General features: G+C 56.1%; 1 protein-coding gene across 1 annotated transcript in view; it reads left to right on the top strand.

Annotated features, from left to right (window-relative positions):
- CDH23 (cadherin related 23) overlaps positions 1–14,471 on the top strand; it is a 122,717-nt gene that overhangs the window by 105,008 nt on the left and 3,238 nt on the right. Inside the window, 27 exon segments of the mRNA XM_054515590.1 lie at positions 726–906; positions 1,752–1,885; positions 2,115–2,324; positions 2,714–2,821; positions 3,189–3,291; positions 4,134–4,259; positions 4,342–4,545; positions 4,764–4,981; positions 4,983–5,223; positions 6,012–6,128; positions 6,745–6,969; positions 7,053–7,222; positions 7,474–7,611; positions 7,767–7,886; positions 8,302–8,479; positions 9,108–9,319; positions 10,411–10,605; positions 10,894–11,004; positions 11,228–11,357; positions 11,516–11,779; positions 11,903–12,064; positions 12,573–12,829; positions 13,086–13,183; positions 13,269–13,389; positions 13,566–13,645; positions 13,944–13,984; positions 14,267–14,327. Of these exon segments, the coding sequence (XP_054371565.1) occupies positions 726–906; positions 1,752–1,885; positions 2,115–2,324; positions 2,714–2,821; positions 3,189–3,291; positions 4,134–4,259; positions 4,342–4,545; positions 4,764–4,981; positions 4,983–5,223; positions 6,012–6,128; positions 6,745–6,969; positions 7,053–7,222; positions 7,474–7,611; positions 7,767–7,886; positions 8,302–8,479; positions 9,108–9,319; positions 10,411–10,605; positions 10,894–11,004; positions 11,228–11,357; positions 11,516–11,779; positions 11,903–12,064; positions 12,573–12,829; positions 13,086–13,183; positions 13,269–13,389; positions 13,566–13,645; positions 13,944–13,984; positions 14,267–14,327 (4,205 nt within the window).

The following is a 14,471-nucleotide window of genomic DNA, read 5'->3' as shown; positions in this document are numbered from 1 at the left end:
CAAAAACACAGCTTTTAGGAGGAGGTTTAGGGATTATTTGAGATCCCCAGTGATGGGAAGTCCATCACTGAGATAAGGCATGCCAGTGTTTGTTTTCTCCACTGCTAGGAAACAGAGCAGAAACTTGGATGTACTCTCTGTAAAGATTAGATTTAACCATCAGCAAATGTCCATCTGGTGGGTTTCACTGTTCTTCAACCCAGGAGGTCAGAAACTCCTCATTTCCAGTGTCTTTCTCATAACCACCTGTACCACCAGTGGTGGTGGTGGCTTTATTGGGACAAGGATGCAACCTGTCAGTTTTTTAAAGTTTGCTCAGCATTAGGAATTAAGTATTTGTTGGAGGAAGAGGAGTGAGCCAGTGTGCAGCTGGCTGCAGAGATCGCGTGTCTCCAGACTCATCTCTGTGGTTTTGTCCCACTTGGATGTGGATGTGGAGGACATTGGGCTTTTGGGTTGAGTTCCCACCGTGGTGTGTGGCCCAGAGGTTTGGCAGTGTGCACAGTGGAGTCCTGTAGTGTGCATGTAGGGTGGGCACGATCAGTAATAACCAAGTTTGAATCTCTGAGCTGTGAGCTGGATGTCAGGTGAACCCAGAAAAGCCAGAAATACACCAGGTGTTTTGCCATCCACAGCTTCCCATGCTCATGGCCAGCAGGGTGCTCTTCCCTTCCCCTTCCACCCCTCTCCTCTCACAACCCTCATGCTTCTCACCGTGGCCGCAGGTGCTGGTGAACCTCAATGACATCAACGACAACTGTCCCACCTTCCCGCGGCCCTACGAGGGGCCCTTCGATGTCACCGAGGGGCAGCCCGGCCCTCGTGTCTGGACTTTCCTGGCCCATGACGGGGACTCGGGGCCCAGTGGACAAGTGGAATACAGCATCATCGCCGGGGACCCCCTGGGTGAGTGGGGACATGGGGTGTCCCCTGTCCCCCTGGCTGGCCCTATGGAAGAGCTGGGCTCGCAGGAGCTCGGGGAGGAAGCGCTTCAGAAAAGCCATCCTCCTCCCAGCTCGGCCTGTCGACACCAGGAAATCCTGTTTTGAGCAACAGGAAACTTAACCTGTTCGTGCCTGGGCAGGGGGTGGCTGGGGCTGGTGGAGGGAAGGGGGGAAACTGCTAAACAATAAAGGCAAAAAGAAGGCAAAAAGGCAAAAAAACAAAGTGCAGAAAGAGAAACCGAGCCTTGTCCCCAAGTCCCTGTGGGGTTTGCAGGGTGTTGGGGGACCGAGTTGCTCTCCAGCGCTCACAGCTCCACCAGCACCATGGTGCAGATGGCAGAGGAGCTGGGGGCATTCCTAACCATGGATCATCTGGATGTCCCTCGGTGAAGGGAGTGGTGACTGGTCCAGAGAATCTGGAAGGTGGTGACCAGTCCCATCTCCCAGCTAACCCTACTGCAAAGTTTTTCCAGAACAAGCAGGACAAGGCCCTTTGGCTCGTGGGGGATCTGTGCTGTGTAGCCCACCCTGCTCTGGCCATCCCAGGGCATGGAGGGGCTGTTGGCATCTTCAGAAAGGCCCAGAAAACAGAGAGAGGCACCTCTTATTTGGCCATTCACCCCATCCCCGTCTCCTGCTGCTCCCTGGGAGTGCACCCAGCACAGTCCCCATCTGCCAATCCTCCCGTACCTGCAGTAACAGGGCATGGGCTCGCCCCGAACCTGCCACGCTGCCCCAGCTCCCAGACAGGCCTCTCCCTTGGGGAGCCAAAGCACGGTGAGAGCCAGGGCCTGCTGTCTCTGGCAGGGGAATTTGTCATCTCCCCGGTGGAAGGAGAGCTGCGGGTGCGGAAGGACGCCGAGCTGGACCGCGAGAACATCCCCTTCTACAACCTCACCATCGCCGCCCGCGACCGGGGCGTGCCTCCCCTCAGCTCCACCGTGAGTCCCCAGGCTGGCACGGGGGGCTCTAAGCTGTCCCCTGTGCTTAGTTCCTTCCCTTTTGGTCTCTGGCTTTGTTCTCCTCCCCTCCACCTCCTTCTCCTTGTCCTGATTCCTTTCCATCCTGGGCTGAGTTGGGGAAGCCCACCTCTTGCCCGGGGAGTGCAAGAAAAGGATGGGAGGCCTGGAAGCACGTGCCGCATGCCTGCCCTGCTTCTCTCCCTGGCAGATCCTGGTGGGTGTCCGTGTGCTGGACATCAACGACAACGACCCCGTGCTCCTGAACTTGCCCATGAACCTCACCCTGAGCGAGAGCGCCGCCGTCTCCAGCTTCGTCACCCGCGTGCTCGCCCGCGACGCTGACCAGGGCCCCAATGCCCTGCTGACCTTCGATATAACAGCAGGGAACACGGAGAATGCCTTCTACATCAACAGCACTGTACGGCCCAGGAGAGGGTGGAATGCTGGGATTATGGGGGTGGGAACCCAGCTGTGCTGTCTGGCATCCTTGTCCTGGCAGGAAATACCCCAGGGGAAGCATTCCTTGCACCCCACGTGGTGTTTTCTCCCTTGTTTTTCCCTGGTAGAGTGGCTAGAGTGGCATTGTGGTGTTTTCTCCCTTCTTTTCTCCCAGTAGAGTGGCATTGTGGCATTTTCTCCCTCGTTTTCCCTGGCAGAGTGGCATTGTGGTGTTTTCTCCCTTGTTAGAGTGGCATTGTGGCGTTTTCTCCCTTGTTTTCCCTGGCAGAGGGGCATTGTGGTGTTTTCTCCCTTGTTTCCCTTGTTAGAGTGGCATTGTGGTGTTTTCTCCCTTGTTTTCCCTGGCAGAGTGGCGTTGTGTACGTGAACCGCCCGCTGGACAGGGAGCGGGTGGCCGAGTACAGGCTGACGGTGACGGTGAAGGACAATCCCGAGAACATCCGCAATGCCAGGCGGGTAATTACGGACACTGCCAGGGCCTCCAGCGGGGCAGGTGGGGAAAATGGCCGAAACCAAGCACTGCCCTTACCCACGGTGTTTCTGATAGCAGCCCCATCCCCAGAAAGCACCTGGGGATCACAGGGAGGGGGCTACAGCCCCATTCCCAGCAGGGAACAGGAGCAGTAGGATCGAGGGCAAGTCTGAAGTCATTTGTTGACTCCATGCAACAGCAGTAGATGTCATGGAAGGTGGGACAATGTTGGGCTGGAGAGCTGGACAACCACAATGATAGTTGAGCATCCTTTGACTGCCCCAGAGAGGGAAGGTGAGCTCAAGGAAAGGACACTATGGTCATTGCCCTCTTGTCCCAATTTTCCTTTAGGATTTTGACCTGCTGGTCATTTCCATAGCGGATGAGAATGACAACCGCCCCCTCTTCACCCAGAGCTCCTACCAGGCTGAGGTGATGGAGAACTCGCCCCCTGGTAGGTCTCTCTTCACTCCCTTATGTGGCTCTTGGAGACTCCCTTCAGGGCTGGATGAGGGGAGATGTCTCCTGGCCGTGGTGGAGGAAACAGGACATTGGCAGGGCAGGGCTGCAGCTCATTGGGACAGGGATGCCGAGTTTGAGGAGCTTGTGCCTTGGTGAGCCTTGAGGAGACCATAGCTTTGGTTCATGCTGCTTGTGGAAACCCTTCCTGGCACAGGTCAAAAATGGGCACTGTTTGGGATTTGCCCAGCTGCAGCAGGTGCCTGTGGGATGAGCAGAGCCATGGGGGCAGCCTTGAGGGCACCCACCTGCCCAATGCCCTGAAGAGGATGGGCTGCCATCACCCCATCACCTGGAACTGCCTTGCTCCAGGGGTTAGAGATTGTTAAAAGAGTCCAGCCTGTCCAGATAGACGTTTCCCAGACAAAGAGCTAGAAACACTATTCTTATTATTTTGTTTTGCCTTCCTGCCATTTAAATTGCTCCCTGCTCCAAGACTTCAGGTATCCTGTCCCGCCATTGAGCAACATCTCAAGCAAAGGGTTTGGGTGCCTCCAGGTGACACCCTCGGTGGCAGGGTGCTGCTGCCACCCCTCTGATGGATGTATCTGTCTGTTTGCTTTTAGCTGGATGTCCCACCACCTCTCCTGGGCCTCGCGAGTCGGTCTGCAAGGCTGCAGCAGCCACCCCCCTGTGCCTCAAACCCCATGAGGCCCGGCTCTGTCACCTCCTCCATTCATTCATTGTTGTCCCTCATGTGTCACCAGGGTGGGAGGGGGACAGGAGGGCCCTCCAGGGGACTGCCACCCTCCCTAATGCTTTTCTTGTCTCGTCCAGGGACTCCTGTCACAATGCTCAATGGCCCCATCCTAGCTCTGGATGCTGACCAGGGCAGCAATGCTGTGGTGACCTACGAGCTCCTGAAGGCATCCTCAGACCTCTTTGTTATCAACAACAGGACAGGTGGGGTGGCTCAGCTGTTCTTTCCCCAGCCCAGGGCCACCAGGTCCCCATGTGGTCTGCCACCAGGTTTTTCCTTCTCCAGGTGTGGTTTCGGTGAAGCCCGGTGGTGTGATCGACCGAGAGGCTTTGCTGGACCCTCACCTGGAATTCACGCTGGTGGCTCGTGATGTGGGGGGGCTGAACAGCACGGCCAGCCTGGCAGTGACCATCCTGGATGACAATGACAACCGCCCCATCTTCCAGCCGGCATCCATCACGGCGCGGCTGTTGGAGAACAGCCCTCCAGGTCAGGACTGGATGTCAGGGTGGGAAATGGGGTGACCCGGGTGTCCCCTTGGGACTGTGAAAATCCAGCTCCCAATGACACAGTTGGCCAGGATGGAGTCAAAGGGAAAATCTGGGAATTGAGGCTGCCCATGTCACTTGATATTTGCCTTGGTACCAAGGGCTGGTTGCTGCTGCTCTCCAACCCTCTCTTGAGAGGGCTGTGTCCCACCTTTCCAGGCTTCTCCGTCCTCCAGGTGACAGCCACGGATGCTGACAGTGGCCTCAACCAGCAGCTGGACTACCGCATTGAGGGTGGTGGCCAGGACAGGTTCCTGATTGATGCCAGCACGGGGGTGATCCGCGTGGCCAACATCACCATTGACCGCGAGGAGCGCGACGCTTACCGGCTGGTGGTGGTGGCCGTGGACCAGGGCACGCCGGCGCTGTCGGGCACCTGCCACCGTCAGCATCCTCATCGACGACGTCAACGACTGCCGGCCCGAGTTCATCAACCCCATCCAGAGCGTCAGCATCCCCGAGTCAGCTCCCCCTGGCACCGTGGTGGCCGAGGTGACGGCCATCGACAGGGACCTGCACCCCCGCCTGGAGTACTACCTGCTGGGGATCGTGGCCCGCGATGACACGGATGCACTGGTGCCCGAGCAGCAGGGAGCGTTCACGGTGGATTTCAGGACAGGTAGGAGAGCGGGAAGGGCGGAGTGGGCAGTGTGGACCCCTCTCCTCGTTTCTGCTTCTACTTCTTCTCTGCCTGGAGGTAGGTGTCCGAGGTATGGGGCGGTGGTGCTCCTCTCCTGCCTCCCCGCTGTCTCACCCTGCCCTGTCTTCTCTTTCCTGTCTGACTGACTTAACTTTGCTTTCTTTTCCTGCTCTCAGTTTTGTCTCTGTGTCTGTGCTCATTCCTGTCTCTGTGCCACCATGGCCTCCTCCATCTCACCCATCTCCACTGGCAGAGTTGGCCTCCGCTGGGGGCCGGGGGCTGCTCAGCCTTGGCAGACTGCACCCAAGCACCTTCCCTGGGGGAACAAGGGGCACTCCAGGGCAGGTCGTGGGGCTCCTTTGGGGAAGGAGGGCCAGGAGCTCCTCACATCTCTTTTGGAAGCACAAAGCTGATTCAGGACAGAAAAATGACCTTGTTGGAAAGGATACAGGACAAGGTTGTTAAAGATGCTGAGCTCAGGTGGATGGGGTTGTGCAGGGGAGCAGCAACAGCTGCTCCCAAACCCCTTTTGGATGTGCAACTGGAACTACCTGAGGCTGTGTGGAACAGGCAGGTAGGAAGGACATGGAGAGCACGGGGAGAGCAGTTGTCTCTTCCTGTAGTTCTCAAGTGTTTTCCTCATTCACCCTTTGGAGAGGCAGGAGAACAAGCGTGGTGCAGGATGCAGCAGTGGACTGGTACTCACCTCCCTGCCCAGGCAGGGGCACAGGCACAGCCCGTGACATCCATCTTTTTGGGGTTCCCAGGAGCTGTGAAGATCAAAACTCCCCTCAACCGTGAACTAGTGGCCACCTACGAGGTCACCATCTCTGTCCATGACAACGCCAGCGAAGTCATCGACCGCTCGGTCAGCGTGCCCAACGGTAAGGGTGGGCACAGGGACTGGCACAGCCCTTCCCAGGCACCAGCGCAGCTTCTGGGTAACCAGCAGCTCTCCTGCCTTCCTCTCCAACCTGACCAGCAATATTTCCAGTGGGACCAGTCCTGGACAAGCTCCCATCAGGTTCAGGTTCTCCCCTGAGGACTCCTTTAGAGAATGTCCCAGACATCCCAGGGCTGCAGTGGGTGTGGAAAGGACTGTGTGCCCATAACCTTACCATGGCAGGAAAGGACTGTGTGCCCATAACCTTACCATGGGAAGAAAGGACTGTGTGCTCATAACCTTACCATGGGAGACACTCATCTCTTCATTACCATTCCTGTCATATCTTGCCACCCCACTTTGGGTAAATTCAGGCTCATGTGTGAGAAGACACACAAAGCTCAGGAGCAGGTGTCCCACTGCAGCATAGAATACCCATAGCATGCTCAGTGGATTTGGGGCATATTAAAATTTTTCTTGATGAACCAGCACCTGCTGACTCTCCTGGACTTTCACATTCGTGCCTTTACAACCTTCCTTCCTCCCAACCTTCCTTCCCTTCTCTTTCTCATTTGTTCTTCTCTTCTCTCCCCCTGTGGTCTCCACTATGGCCACAGCCAAGCTGACAGTCAACGTCTTGGATGTCAATGACAACACACCCCGCTTCCGCCCCTTCGGGGTCACCTACTTCACTGAGAGGATCCTGGAGGGAGCCACACAGGGCACCACGCTCATCTCCATCTCAGCAGTGGATCCAGACAAAGGTGCCAATGGGCAGATCACCTATGAGCTGCTGAACCTCTCTCCAGAAGGTTACGCCTGTCTGGAAGACCACTCAGCAGGTTGGTGGCCTGGGGAGGTGGGACTCTGGGGCAGGTGGGTGACCTGGGTCAGGTTTCTCATTCCAGGGTCTGCCATCCTCTAGGGAAGGTTGTGGCCAACAGGACAGTGGACTATGAGGAGGTGCAGTGGCTGAACTTCACCGTCCGCGCCTCCGACAACGGCTCTCCCCGCAGATCCGCTGAGATCCCCGTGTACCTGCAGATCGTGGACATCAATGACAACAACCCTGTTTTCACCCAACCATCCTACCAGGTGAGCACCCCTGTCAAACTGTGGGTGTGGGGCTGGGCCTGGACAGGCACAGAGCTGGGGGTTCTCCAGGAACACCTTTTCTTCCCTGTGCTTGAGCCCCTTGGAGAAGATGGTCAATGCTGGCACGCGCTTTGTGCCAGGGCGTCTGGCTGTGCCCAGTGCTGGGTGCCAGCTGTGCCAGCTGTGCCCTCGGTTACTGCCCACTGAGACAGCACAGGTTGAGCCAGTCCTGCCTGCTGCCTCTGTTGCAGAAAGCTGTGTTTGAGGACGTGCCCTTGGGTACGGTCATCCTGAGCGTCACGGCCACTGATGCGGATTCCGGGCAGTTCGCTCTCATCCAGTACAGCCTGAGCGATGGAGAGGGCAAGTTTGGGATAAATCCCAACACGGTAAGGAGCCAACCGAGGCTGGAACAGAGCAGGGGAAGGGAGGGGAGGCTGAAATGGTCCCAGCTTGTGCCTTGCTCCCACACCTCACCTTCTGCCCCTTCTTGAGTACCAGCTCTGCCAGACGAGGTCCACCTGAAGGTCTCTGTGTGCTGCAGGGTGACATCTACATCCTGTCAGCCCTGGACCGGGAAAAGAAGGATCAGTACACACTGACAGCCGTGGCCAGGGACAACCCTGGGGATGTCTCCAGTAACCGTCGGGAGAACTCTGTGCAGGTAGGGCTCTCCTCCTCCCATCACCCCCTGGGTGCTCGTCACCAGCAAGAAGGTGTTAAAGCCCCACCTTTCCTCCCCAGGGGCTGGACTGGGGGGAATTAGGCAGAAGGAAGAGCGGGTGACGCCAGGAGCTGTGGGGTGGATGGTGCAGGGCACTTTGTGCTGCAGGGACAGCACGTCGGCAGGAGGGGCAGGGGAGGGCGACACTATTGTCTGCAAGGGCTGTGGCATGAATGGCTGCCCCAGCCACGGCAGCCCCCATTGTTGGAGGCAGGAATTCATCTGGTGGAGTTGAACAAATAGCAGGAAGGGCACCTCTCTCCAGCAGCAGAGCTGCAGGTCACAGCAGGGGTATGGTCCCAGGGGCTGCCCAGCCTTCCCCAGCCTCACATCAGCCAGCTGTGCTTTGCCAAAGGTGCTGATCACAGTGCTGGACATCAACGATGTCAGGCCCCAGTTCAGCAAGAGCCAGTTCAGCACCAGCGTCTACGAGAACGAGCCGGCGGGGACATCAGTGATCACCATGAGTGCCACCGACCTGGACGAGGGGGACAACGGCGTGGTGACCTACAGCATCGAGGGTCCTGGAGCAGGTGGGTGCTGGGGCAGGGGCTGTTCCCCAGGGATGAGGGTTAGGAGCAGGAAGGAGTCATAGGCACCAAGCCTACACCCATCTCCTGTGGCTGCTTTGGATTCCTGGGAGTGATACTGAAAGTGGGAGCTTTCTCCATTTCTCTGCAGTTTCCAGTTCCTCATCTCATGGTGTGGGATGTTAGGGCTTTGTCTGCCTTCATCCTGCAGCCCAGCCTTGCCTTATGCTCTTGTCTTCCCTACCCCAGCAGGACTTTCTATTACACTCAGTGTGTCCTGGAGCAGACTCACTGCCTGCTTTAGGTGAAGGCTTTGAAGGGCAAAGAGGTGTGGGTGGACAGTGATAGTGCCTGAAATCCAGAATATCTGCACACAGAGAAATTACAGAAATCAGCCAAAAGCTCCCCTGTGCCAGCCTGGGCAGAGTGAAGCACAGACAGGGCTGACCAGGGAGTCGGTCCCAGAGACAAGGATGTGGCAATGGGTTGGCATGCTCTGAAACCCTGAGACCACCCACACCCCTGGCCTGCTGTGAGGGGTGCACTTCAGCTGGTTATACCCATTTCTAGTCACACTTTATCTGTGCAAAGTGTCCTGAGCCAGAGATGTGGGGCTTTTCTCTGTCCCCAGAGGCTTTCAAGATCAATAAAGACTCTGGGCTGGTCACGTCCCGGCGGCGCCTGCAGTCCTACGAGAGGTTCAACCTGACTGTGGTGGCCACGGACAAGGGGCATCCCCCTCTCTGGGGCACCACCATGCTCCACATCGAGGTCATTGACATCAACGACAACCGCCCCGTCTTCGTCCGCCCGCCCAACGGCACCATCCTGCACATCAAGGAGGTGAATCCCTTGGGAAGGAGCAGGGTCATGGTGTGTTGGGAGTGTGTTCAGGGGCACTCCTGCCTGTAACAGCAAAATCCAAACTCCATCTCCGCTGGGGATGCAACCAGACCTTGATTTAGCATGTGGGAAGAGGGTTTGGGTCATGGGGGTGGACGTTCCAAAACAGCCTCTGTCCATACGTGCGAGCAGGGTGGTGGGGCAGATTTGGGGAAGAGAAACCCGAGCAGCGCTCGGAATTAGTAAACAGCCGGTGCGTGCAGACCGTGTTTATAAACATGGGCTGGAAATGCTGACTCTGGAGATGCTTCTCCTTTCTGGGAAGCCAGGCTTGACTCAGCCAGTCCCCAGTGCATGTCTCAGCCAGTCCCCAGTGCGTGTCTCAGCCAGTTCCCAGCCACCCAGACACTGCCTCAGCCAGTCCTCAGCCACCAGCCCAGAGGGGATCATGGCTCCATGCTGCCAGCCCCCTGTTCTGTTTTGGGTGGTGGGAGCTTGCTCACCTCCAAACCAAGGGATTTTGGACCAAGGGGGTCTGGAGGGGCTGGGGGAGCAGGGGGTTTGCTTGCAGTGCCAAGGCTGAAGGGCTCTTGTGGTGGTGTGAGGTCCCCAGGATGAGGTGAGGGATGAGAATTTGACTCCATGTTCTCAGAAGGCTGATTTATTATTTTATGATATGATATGATATGATATGATATGATATGATATGATATGATATGATATTATATTATATTATATTATATTATATTATATTATATTATATTATATTATAGGAATGCTTTACTAAAACTACACCAAAGAAAGAGTAAGGATACATCAGAAGGCTAAACAAGAATGATAATTTAAAAGCTCGGACTGACTCCTCGGAGTCCAACTCAGCTGATGGTGATTGGTCATTAATTAAAAACAATTCACATGAAACCAATCAAAGATGCACCTTTAGTAAATGATCTCCAGACCACATTCCCAAGCAATCAGATAGTTATTGTTTTCATTCTTTTCTGAGGCCTGTCAGCTTCTCAGGAGAAAATCCTGGGCAAAGAGGGTTTTTCAGAAAATGTCACGGTGACAGGCTGTGTGTGTGCAAGCAGGAGATCCCCCTGCGATCCAACGTCTACGAGGTCTATGCCACGGACAAAGACGAGGGTCTCAACGGAGTGGTGCTCTACAACCTGCTGAAGACAGGGGCAGGGAACAAGGACTGGGAGTATTTCAGCATCGACTCGGTCAGCGGGCTGATCCAGACGGCCATGCGGCTGGACAGGGAGAAGCAGGCAGTGTACAACGTGAGCCAGCCAGGGCCCTGGGGCTGTGGGTCTGCCATGGGGCTGGTGGGATGCACGGGATGTGGTGGGGATGGCACCAGTTGACACAGCTGTGGAGATGTCACACCTTAGCAGGAACTGGGTGAATATCAAGTATCTTAGGGGGGTTGCATCCTGGTGGGCCAGCACCCAATTCCCTGTTAAATCCCCCCAAAATTCTCCAGCATCCAGCTGTCCTCTCTGTCCCTGCCTCAGTGATGTCTCCCAGCCTGGTTTTTTCCAGGACAGCCCTTTTGCCTCTCTCCCCAGCTGATCATCGTGGCCTGTGACCAGGGCCAGCCACCCTATGAGACCATGCAGCCGCTCCAGGTAGCACTCGATGACATCGATGACAATGAACCCATCTTCCTCAGGCCACCTGTAAGGCACCAGGGTGAAGGGGGTGGGGTGCAGGGGGTGCAGGGGATGCAGGGGATGCAGGGGGTGCAGGGATGGGGATGCCAGCGAGCACGTGTGATGGAGCCTGCAGACCTGGGCATCACCATTGTGGGGAGAACCCTGGGATTTGTCTGCTTTGGTTTAAAGCAACCCCAACCTTTTATTTAAGTGCTCATGACGTTCCTTTCCCTGGGGTCTCTGGCAGAGGGACAGTCCCCAGTACCAGGCACTCTCTGTCCCTGAGCACTCACAGCCTGGCACCGTGGTGGGGAACGTCACCGGTGCAGTGGATGCGGATGAGGGCTCCAACGCCATCGTCTACTACTTCATAGCAGGTGGGCGTGGAGATGGCAGCTCTGTGTCCCCCACACTCCCCTCACCCAGGATTTCCATCCTCTCCTTGCTGCCTCTCTGCCCTGCTCAATGGGCAAGGTGGCATTTTGGAAGTGCCAAGCCCCAAGAGGACTGACTGGGGGTGCCTTTCTGCACCCAGCTGGGAACCAGGAGAGCAACTTCCAGCTGAGCCGAGAAGGGAAGCTGAAGGTCCTGCGGGACCTGGACCGGGAGAAGGAGCCGTACCACTCCATCATCGTCAAAGCATCCAGCCAGAGGAACTGGGCTCCTCCCCGGGGCCAGCGGGCAGCCAGAGCCCAGTTCTGGGACCTCAGCGAGGACCTGACCCTGCAGGAGGTGCGGATCTTCCTGGACGACATCAATGACCAGTCCCCCCAGTTCACCAAGTCGGAGTACACGGCGGGTAAGAGGTGCCAGGGGCTGGGGGGGCACCTGGAGCCAGAGATAATCCAGGAAAATCCAGCAGGGTAAAGGGGCAGTGGGAGCCAGCCTGGCCCCAGGTCCCTTTCCCATCTCTCCCTCAAAGGGGTTGCCACCGATGCCAAGGTGGGGTCGGAGCTGATCCAAGTGCTCGCAGTGGACGCCGACGTGGGCAACAACAGCCTGGTCCTGTACCACATCCTGGGCATCCGCTACATCAAGCAGCACTCCAATGACTCCGAGGAGGTGGCCAACATCTTCAGCATTGGTGGGTGCCCAGCCTGCTGCAGGAGCATGGGGCCTCAGGCAGGGACATCCCTGTGGCCAAAGATATCCCCATGGCTGGGGTCACTGATCCTGTCTGATGGTGTTCACAGGGATCTTAGGATGAGGGAAGAGACAAGGATCTGACTCCATGTTTCAGAAGGCTTGATTTATTATTTTATGATATATATTATATTAAAACTATACTAAAAGAATAGAAGTAAGGAATTCATCAGAAGGCTGGCTAAGAATAGAATAGGAAAGAATGATAACAAAGGCTTGTGGCTCGGACAGAGAGTCTGAGCCAGTTGACTGTGATTGGCCATTAATTAGAAACAACCACATGAGACCAATCCCAGATGCACCTGTTGCATTCCACAGCAGCAGATAACCATTGGTTACATTTTGTTCCTGAGGCCTCTCAGCTTCTCAGGAGAAAAAAATCCTAAGGAAAGGATTTTTCATAAAAGATGTCTGTGACAATCCTGGGCTTGTCACCATCCCTTCCACAGGAACCCTTGATGGCATCCTGCGAACCTTTGACCTCTTCACTGCCTACAACCCCGGCTACTTTGTGGTGGACATTATGGCCTCTGACCTGGTGGGCCACAACGACACGGCCATTGTGGGGATTTACATCCTGCGGGATGACCAGCGGGTCAAGATCATCATCAACGAGATCCCTGACAAGGTCAGGCAGTTCGAGGAGGAGTTCATCAGCCTCCTCTCCAACATCACCGGTGCCATCGTCAACACAGATGATGTGCAGGTAACCATCCACCTTGGAGCTTGCTTTGGGGGGTAGGTGGCCTTCCACACGCCGTTTGGGAGGTCTCCTTCGAGGGAGTCCTGCCTGGATAACCACAGACACCCCTGGGTTCTGAAGGTGATGGGTAGACCCCAGGTTGGGGTGTACTGTGGGAGTCCAGATGATGCTTGAGGGTCTTCTGCCACACAAGCACACCTCAAGGATGCTCAGGAGGAGACTCCTGTCCCACCCTGCAGACTTTGCTGTCTCTCCCCAGTTCCACGTTGACAAGAAGGGCCGGGTGAACTTTGCCCAGACGGAGCTGCTGATCCACGTGGTGAACAGGGAGACCAACCGCATCCTGGACGTGGAACGGTACGTCCCCTCTCCCCCCACCCAGCCTGGCTCCCCGGGCACCCTGAGTAATGTCAGGGTGCCCAAGCAACCCTTCTCTTCCCAGGGTTATTCAGATGATAGATGAGAACAAGGAGCAGCTGAGGAATCTCTTCAGGAACTACAATGTGCTGGACGTGCAGCCTGCCATCACTGCCCGGGCACCCGACGACCTCTCAGCTCTGCAGGTAAGGGTCCAGCTGGGCTTGGAGGAGCTGCTCACAGCCCTCTGGGGGTGGTGTCCCTTCCCATTGGGACTGCTCAGTGCTGGAGAGGTGTTCCACCTGTATAACCTGGGGCATGTGGCCACCAGCAGGAGCTGGCTGCATGCTGGAGGTTCCCCCCATGCCTCTGTCTCTCCTAGATGGCAATCATCGTGCTGGCTGTCCTGCTCTTCCTGGCTGCCATGCTCTTCATCCTCATGAACTGGTACTACCGGACAGTGTGAGTGACTCCTGGGCTCTGCCCAGCCCCTGCAATGTCCCCTTAGACCAGGGGGACCAGCGTGCCTTCTCCTGGGCCTGGAAATGCCAGCAAGCAAAGGAGGGCATCACCTTCCTCCAAAATCCATGGTTTTAATACTGATGGTATTGGTATATCTCCCCTCAAAGCTCCCCAGCCTTATTTAATATTTAATATTTATTGCACATCCTGTATGAAGGGTTATTGCAAACGTGTGTGTCCTTTTCCTTTCCAGCATATTCTTTATTTTCTTCCCCAACTGGCTGTGTTTCTTTTGCAGGCACAAAAGGAAACTGAAAGCCATCGTGGCTGGCTCCACTGGTGAGCAGTGTTTGGGGTGTCCCAGCTGCATGGCAGAGTGGGGTGTCACAGGGAGACAAGGGGGATATCATGGGGTGTGTATCAGAGTTGATCCTGCCCAGCAAGGTGTGATGGTGGGAGGCCTTTCTCAGCATCAAACTCTGTGTTACCTGCCACACCCCACCGTGTTTCTCACTGCCTTTTTGGTTCCTCTTTATCCCTCCCGGATAAAGGAGTGTCACCCCATGGTTTGCTGCCAAGCCCACCAATGCTGTCCTGTAACTCTAATCCCTGCCTTTGCAGGGAACAGAGGCTTCATGGACATCATGGACATGCCAAACACCAACAAGTACTCCTTTGATGGGTGAGTGCCATCTCCTGGGGCTGGAGGCTGCTCCCAAGAGAGGGATGCCTGTGTTTTGGAGACAGGAGGTGGAGACATAATATCTCTCTGCTCTGCTCTGCTCTGCTCTGCTCTGCCCTGCATGGAGCATTGCTGATCCTGGGA

The sequence above is a fragment of the Molothrus ater genome, chromosome 8, assembly GCF_012460135.2.
Source record: "Molothrus ater isolate BHLD 08-10-18 breed brown headed cowbird chromosome 8, BPBGC_Mater_1.1, whole genome shotgun sequence".
Taxonomy (NCBI): domain Eukaryota; kingdom Metazoa; phylum Chordata; class Aves; order Passeriformes; family Icteridae; genus Molothrus; species Molothrus ater.
Note: the sequence above shows the minus strand (reverse complement) of the source record. Positions and strands in the feature narration are given on the sequence as shown.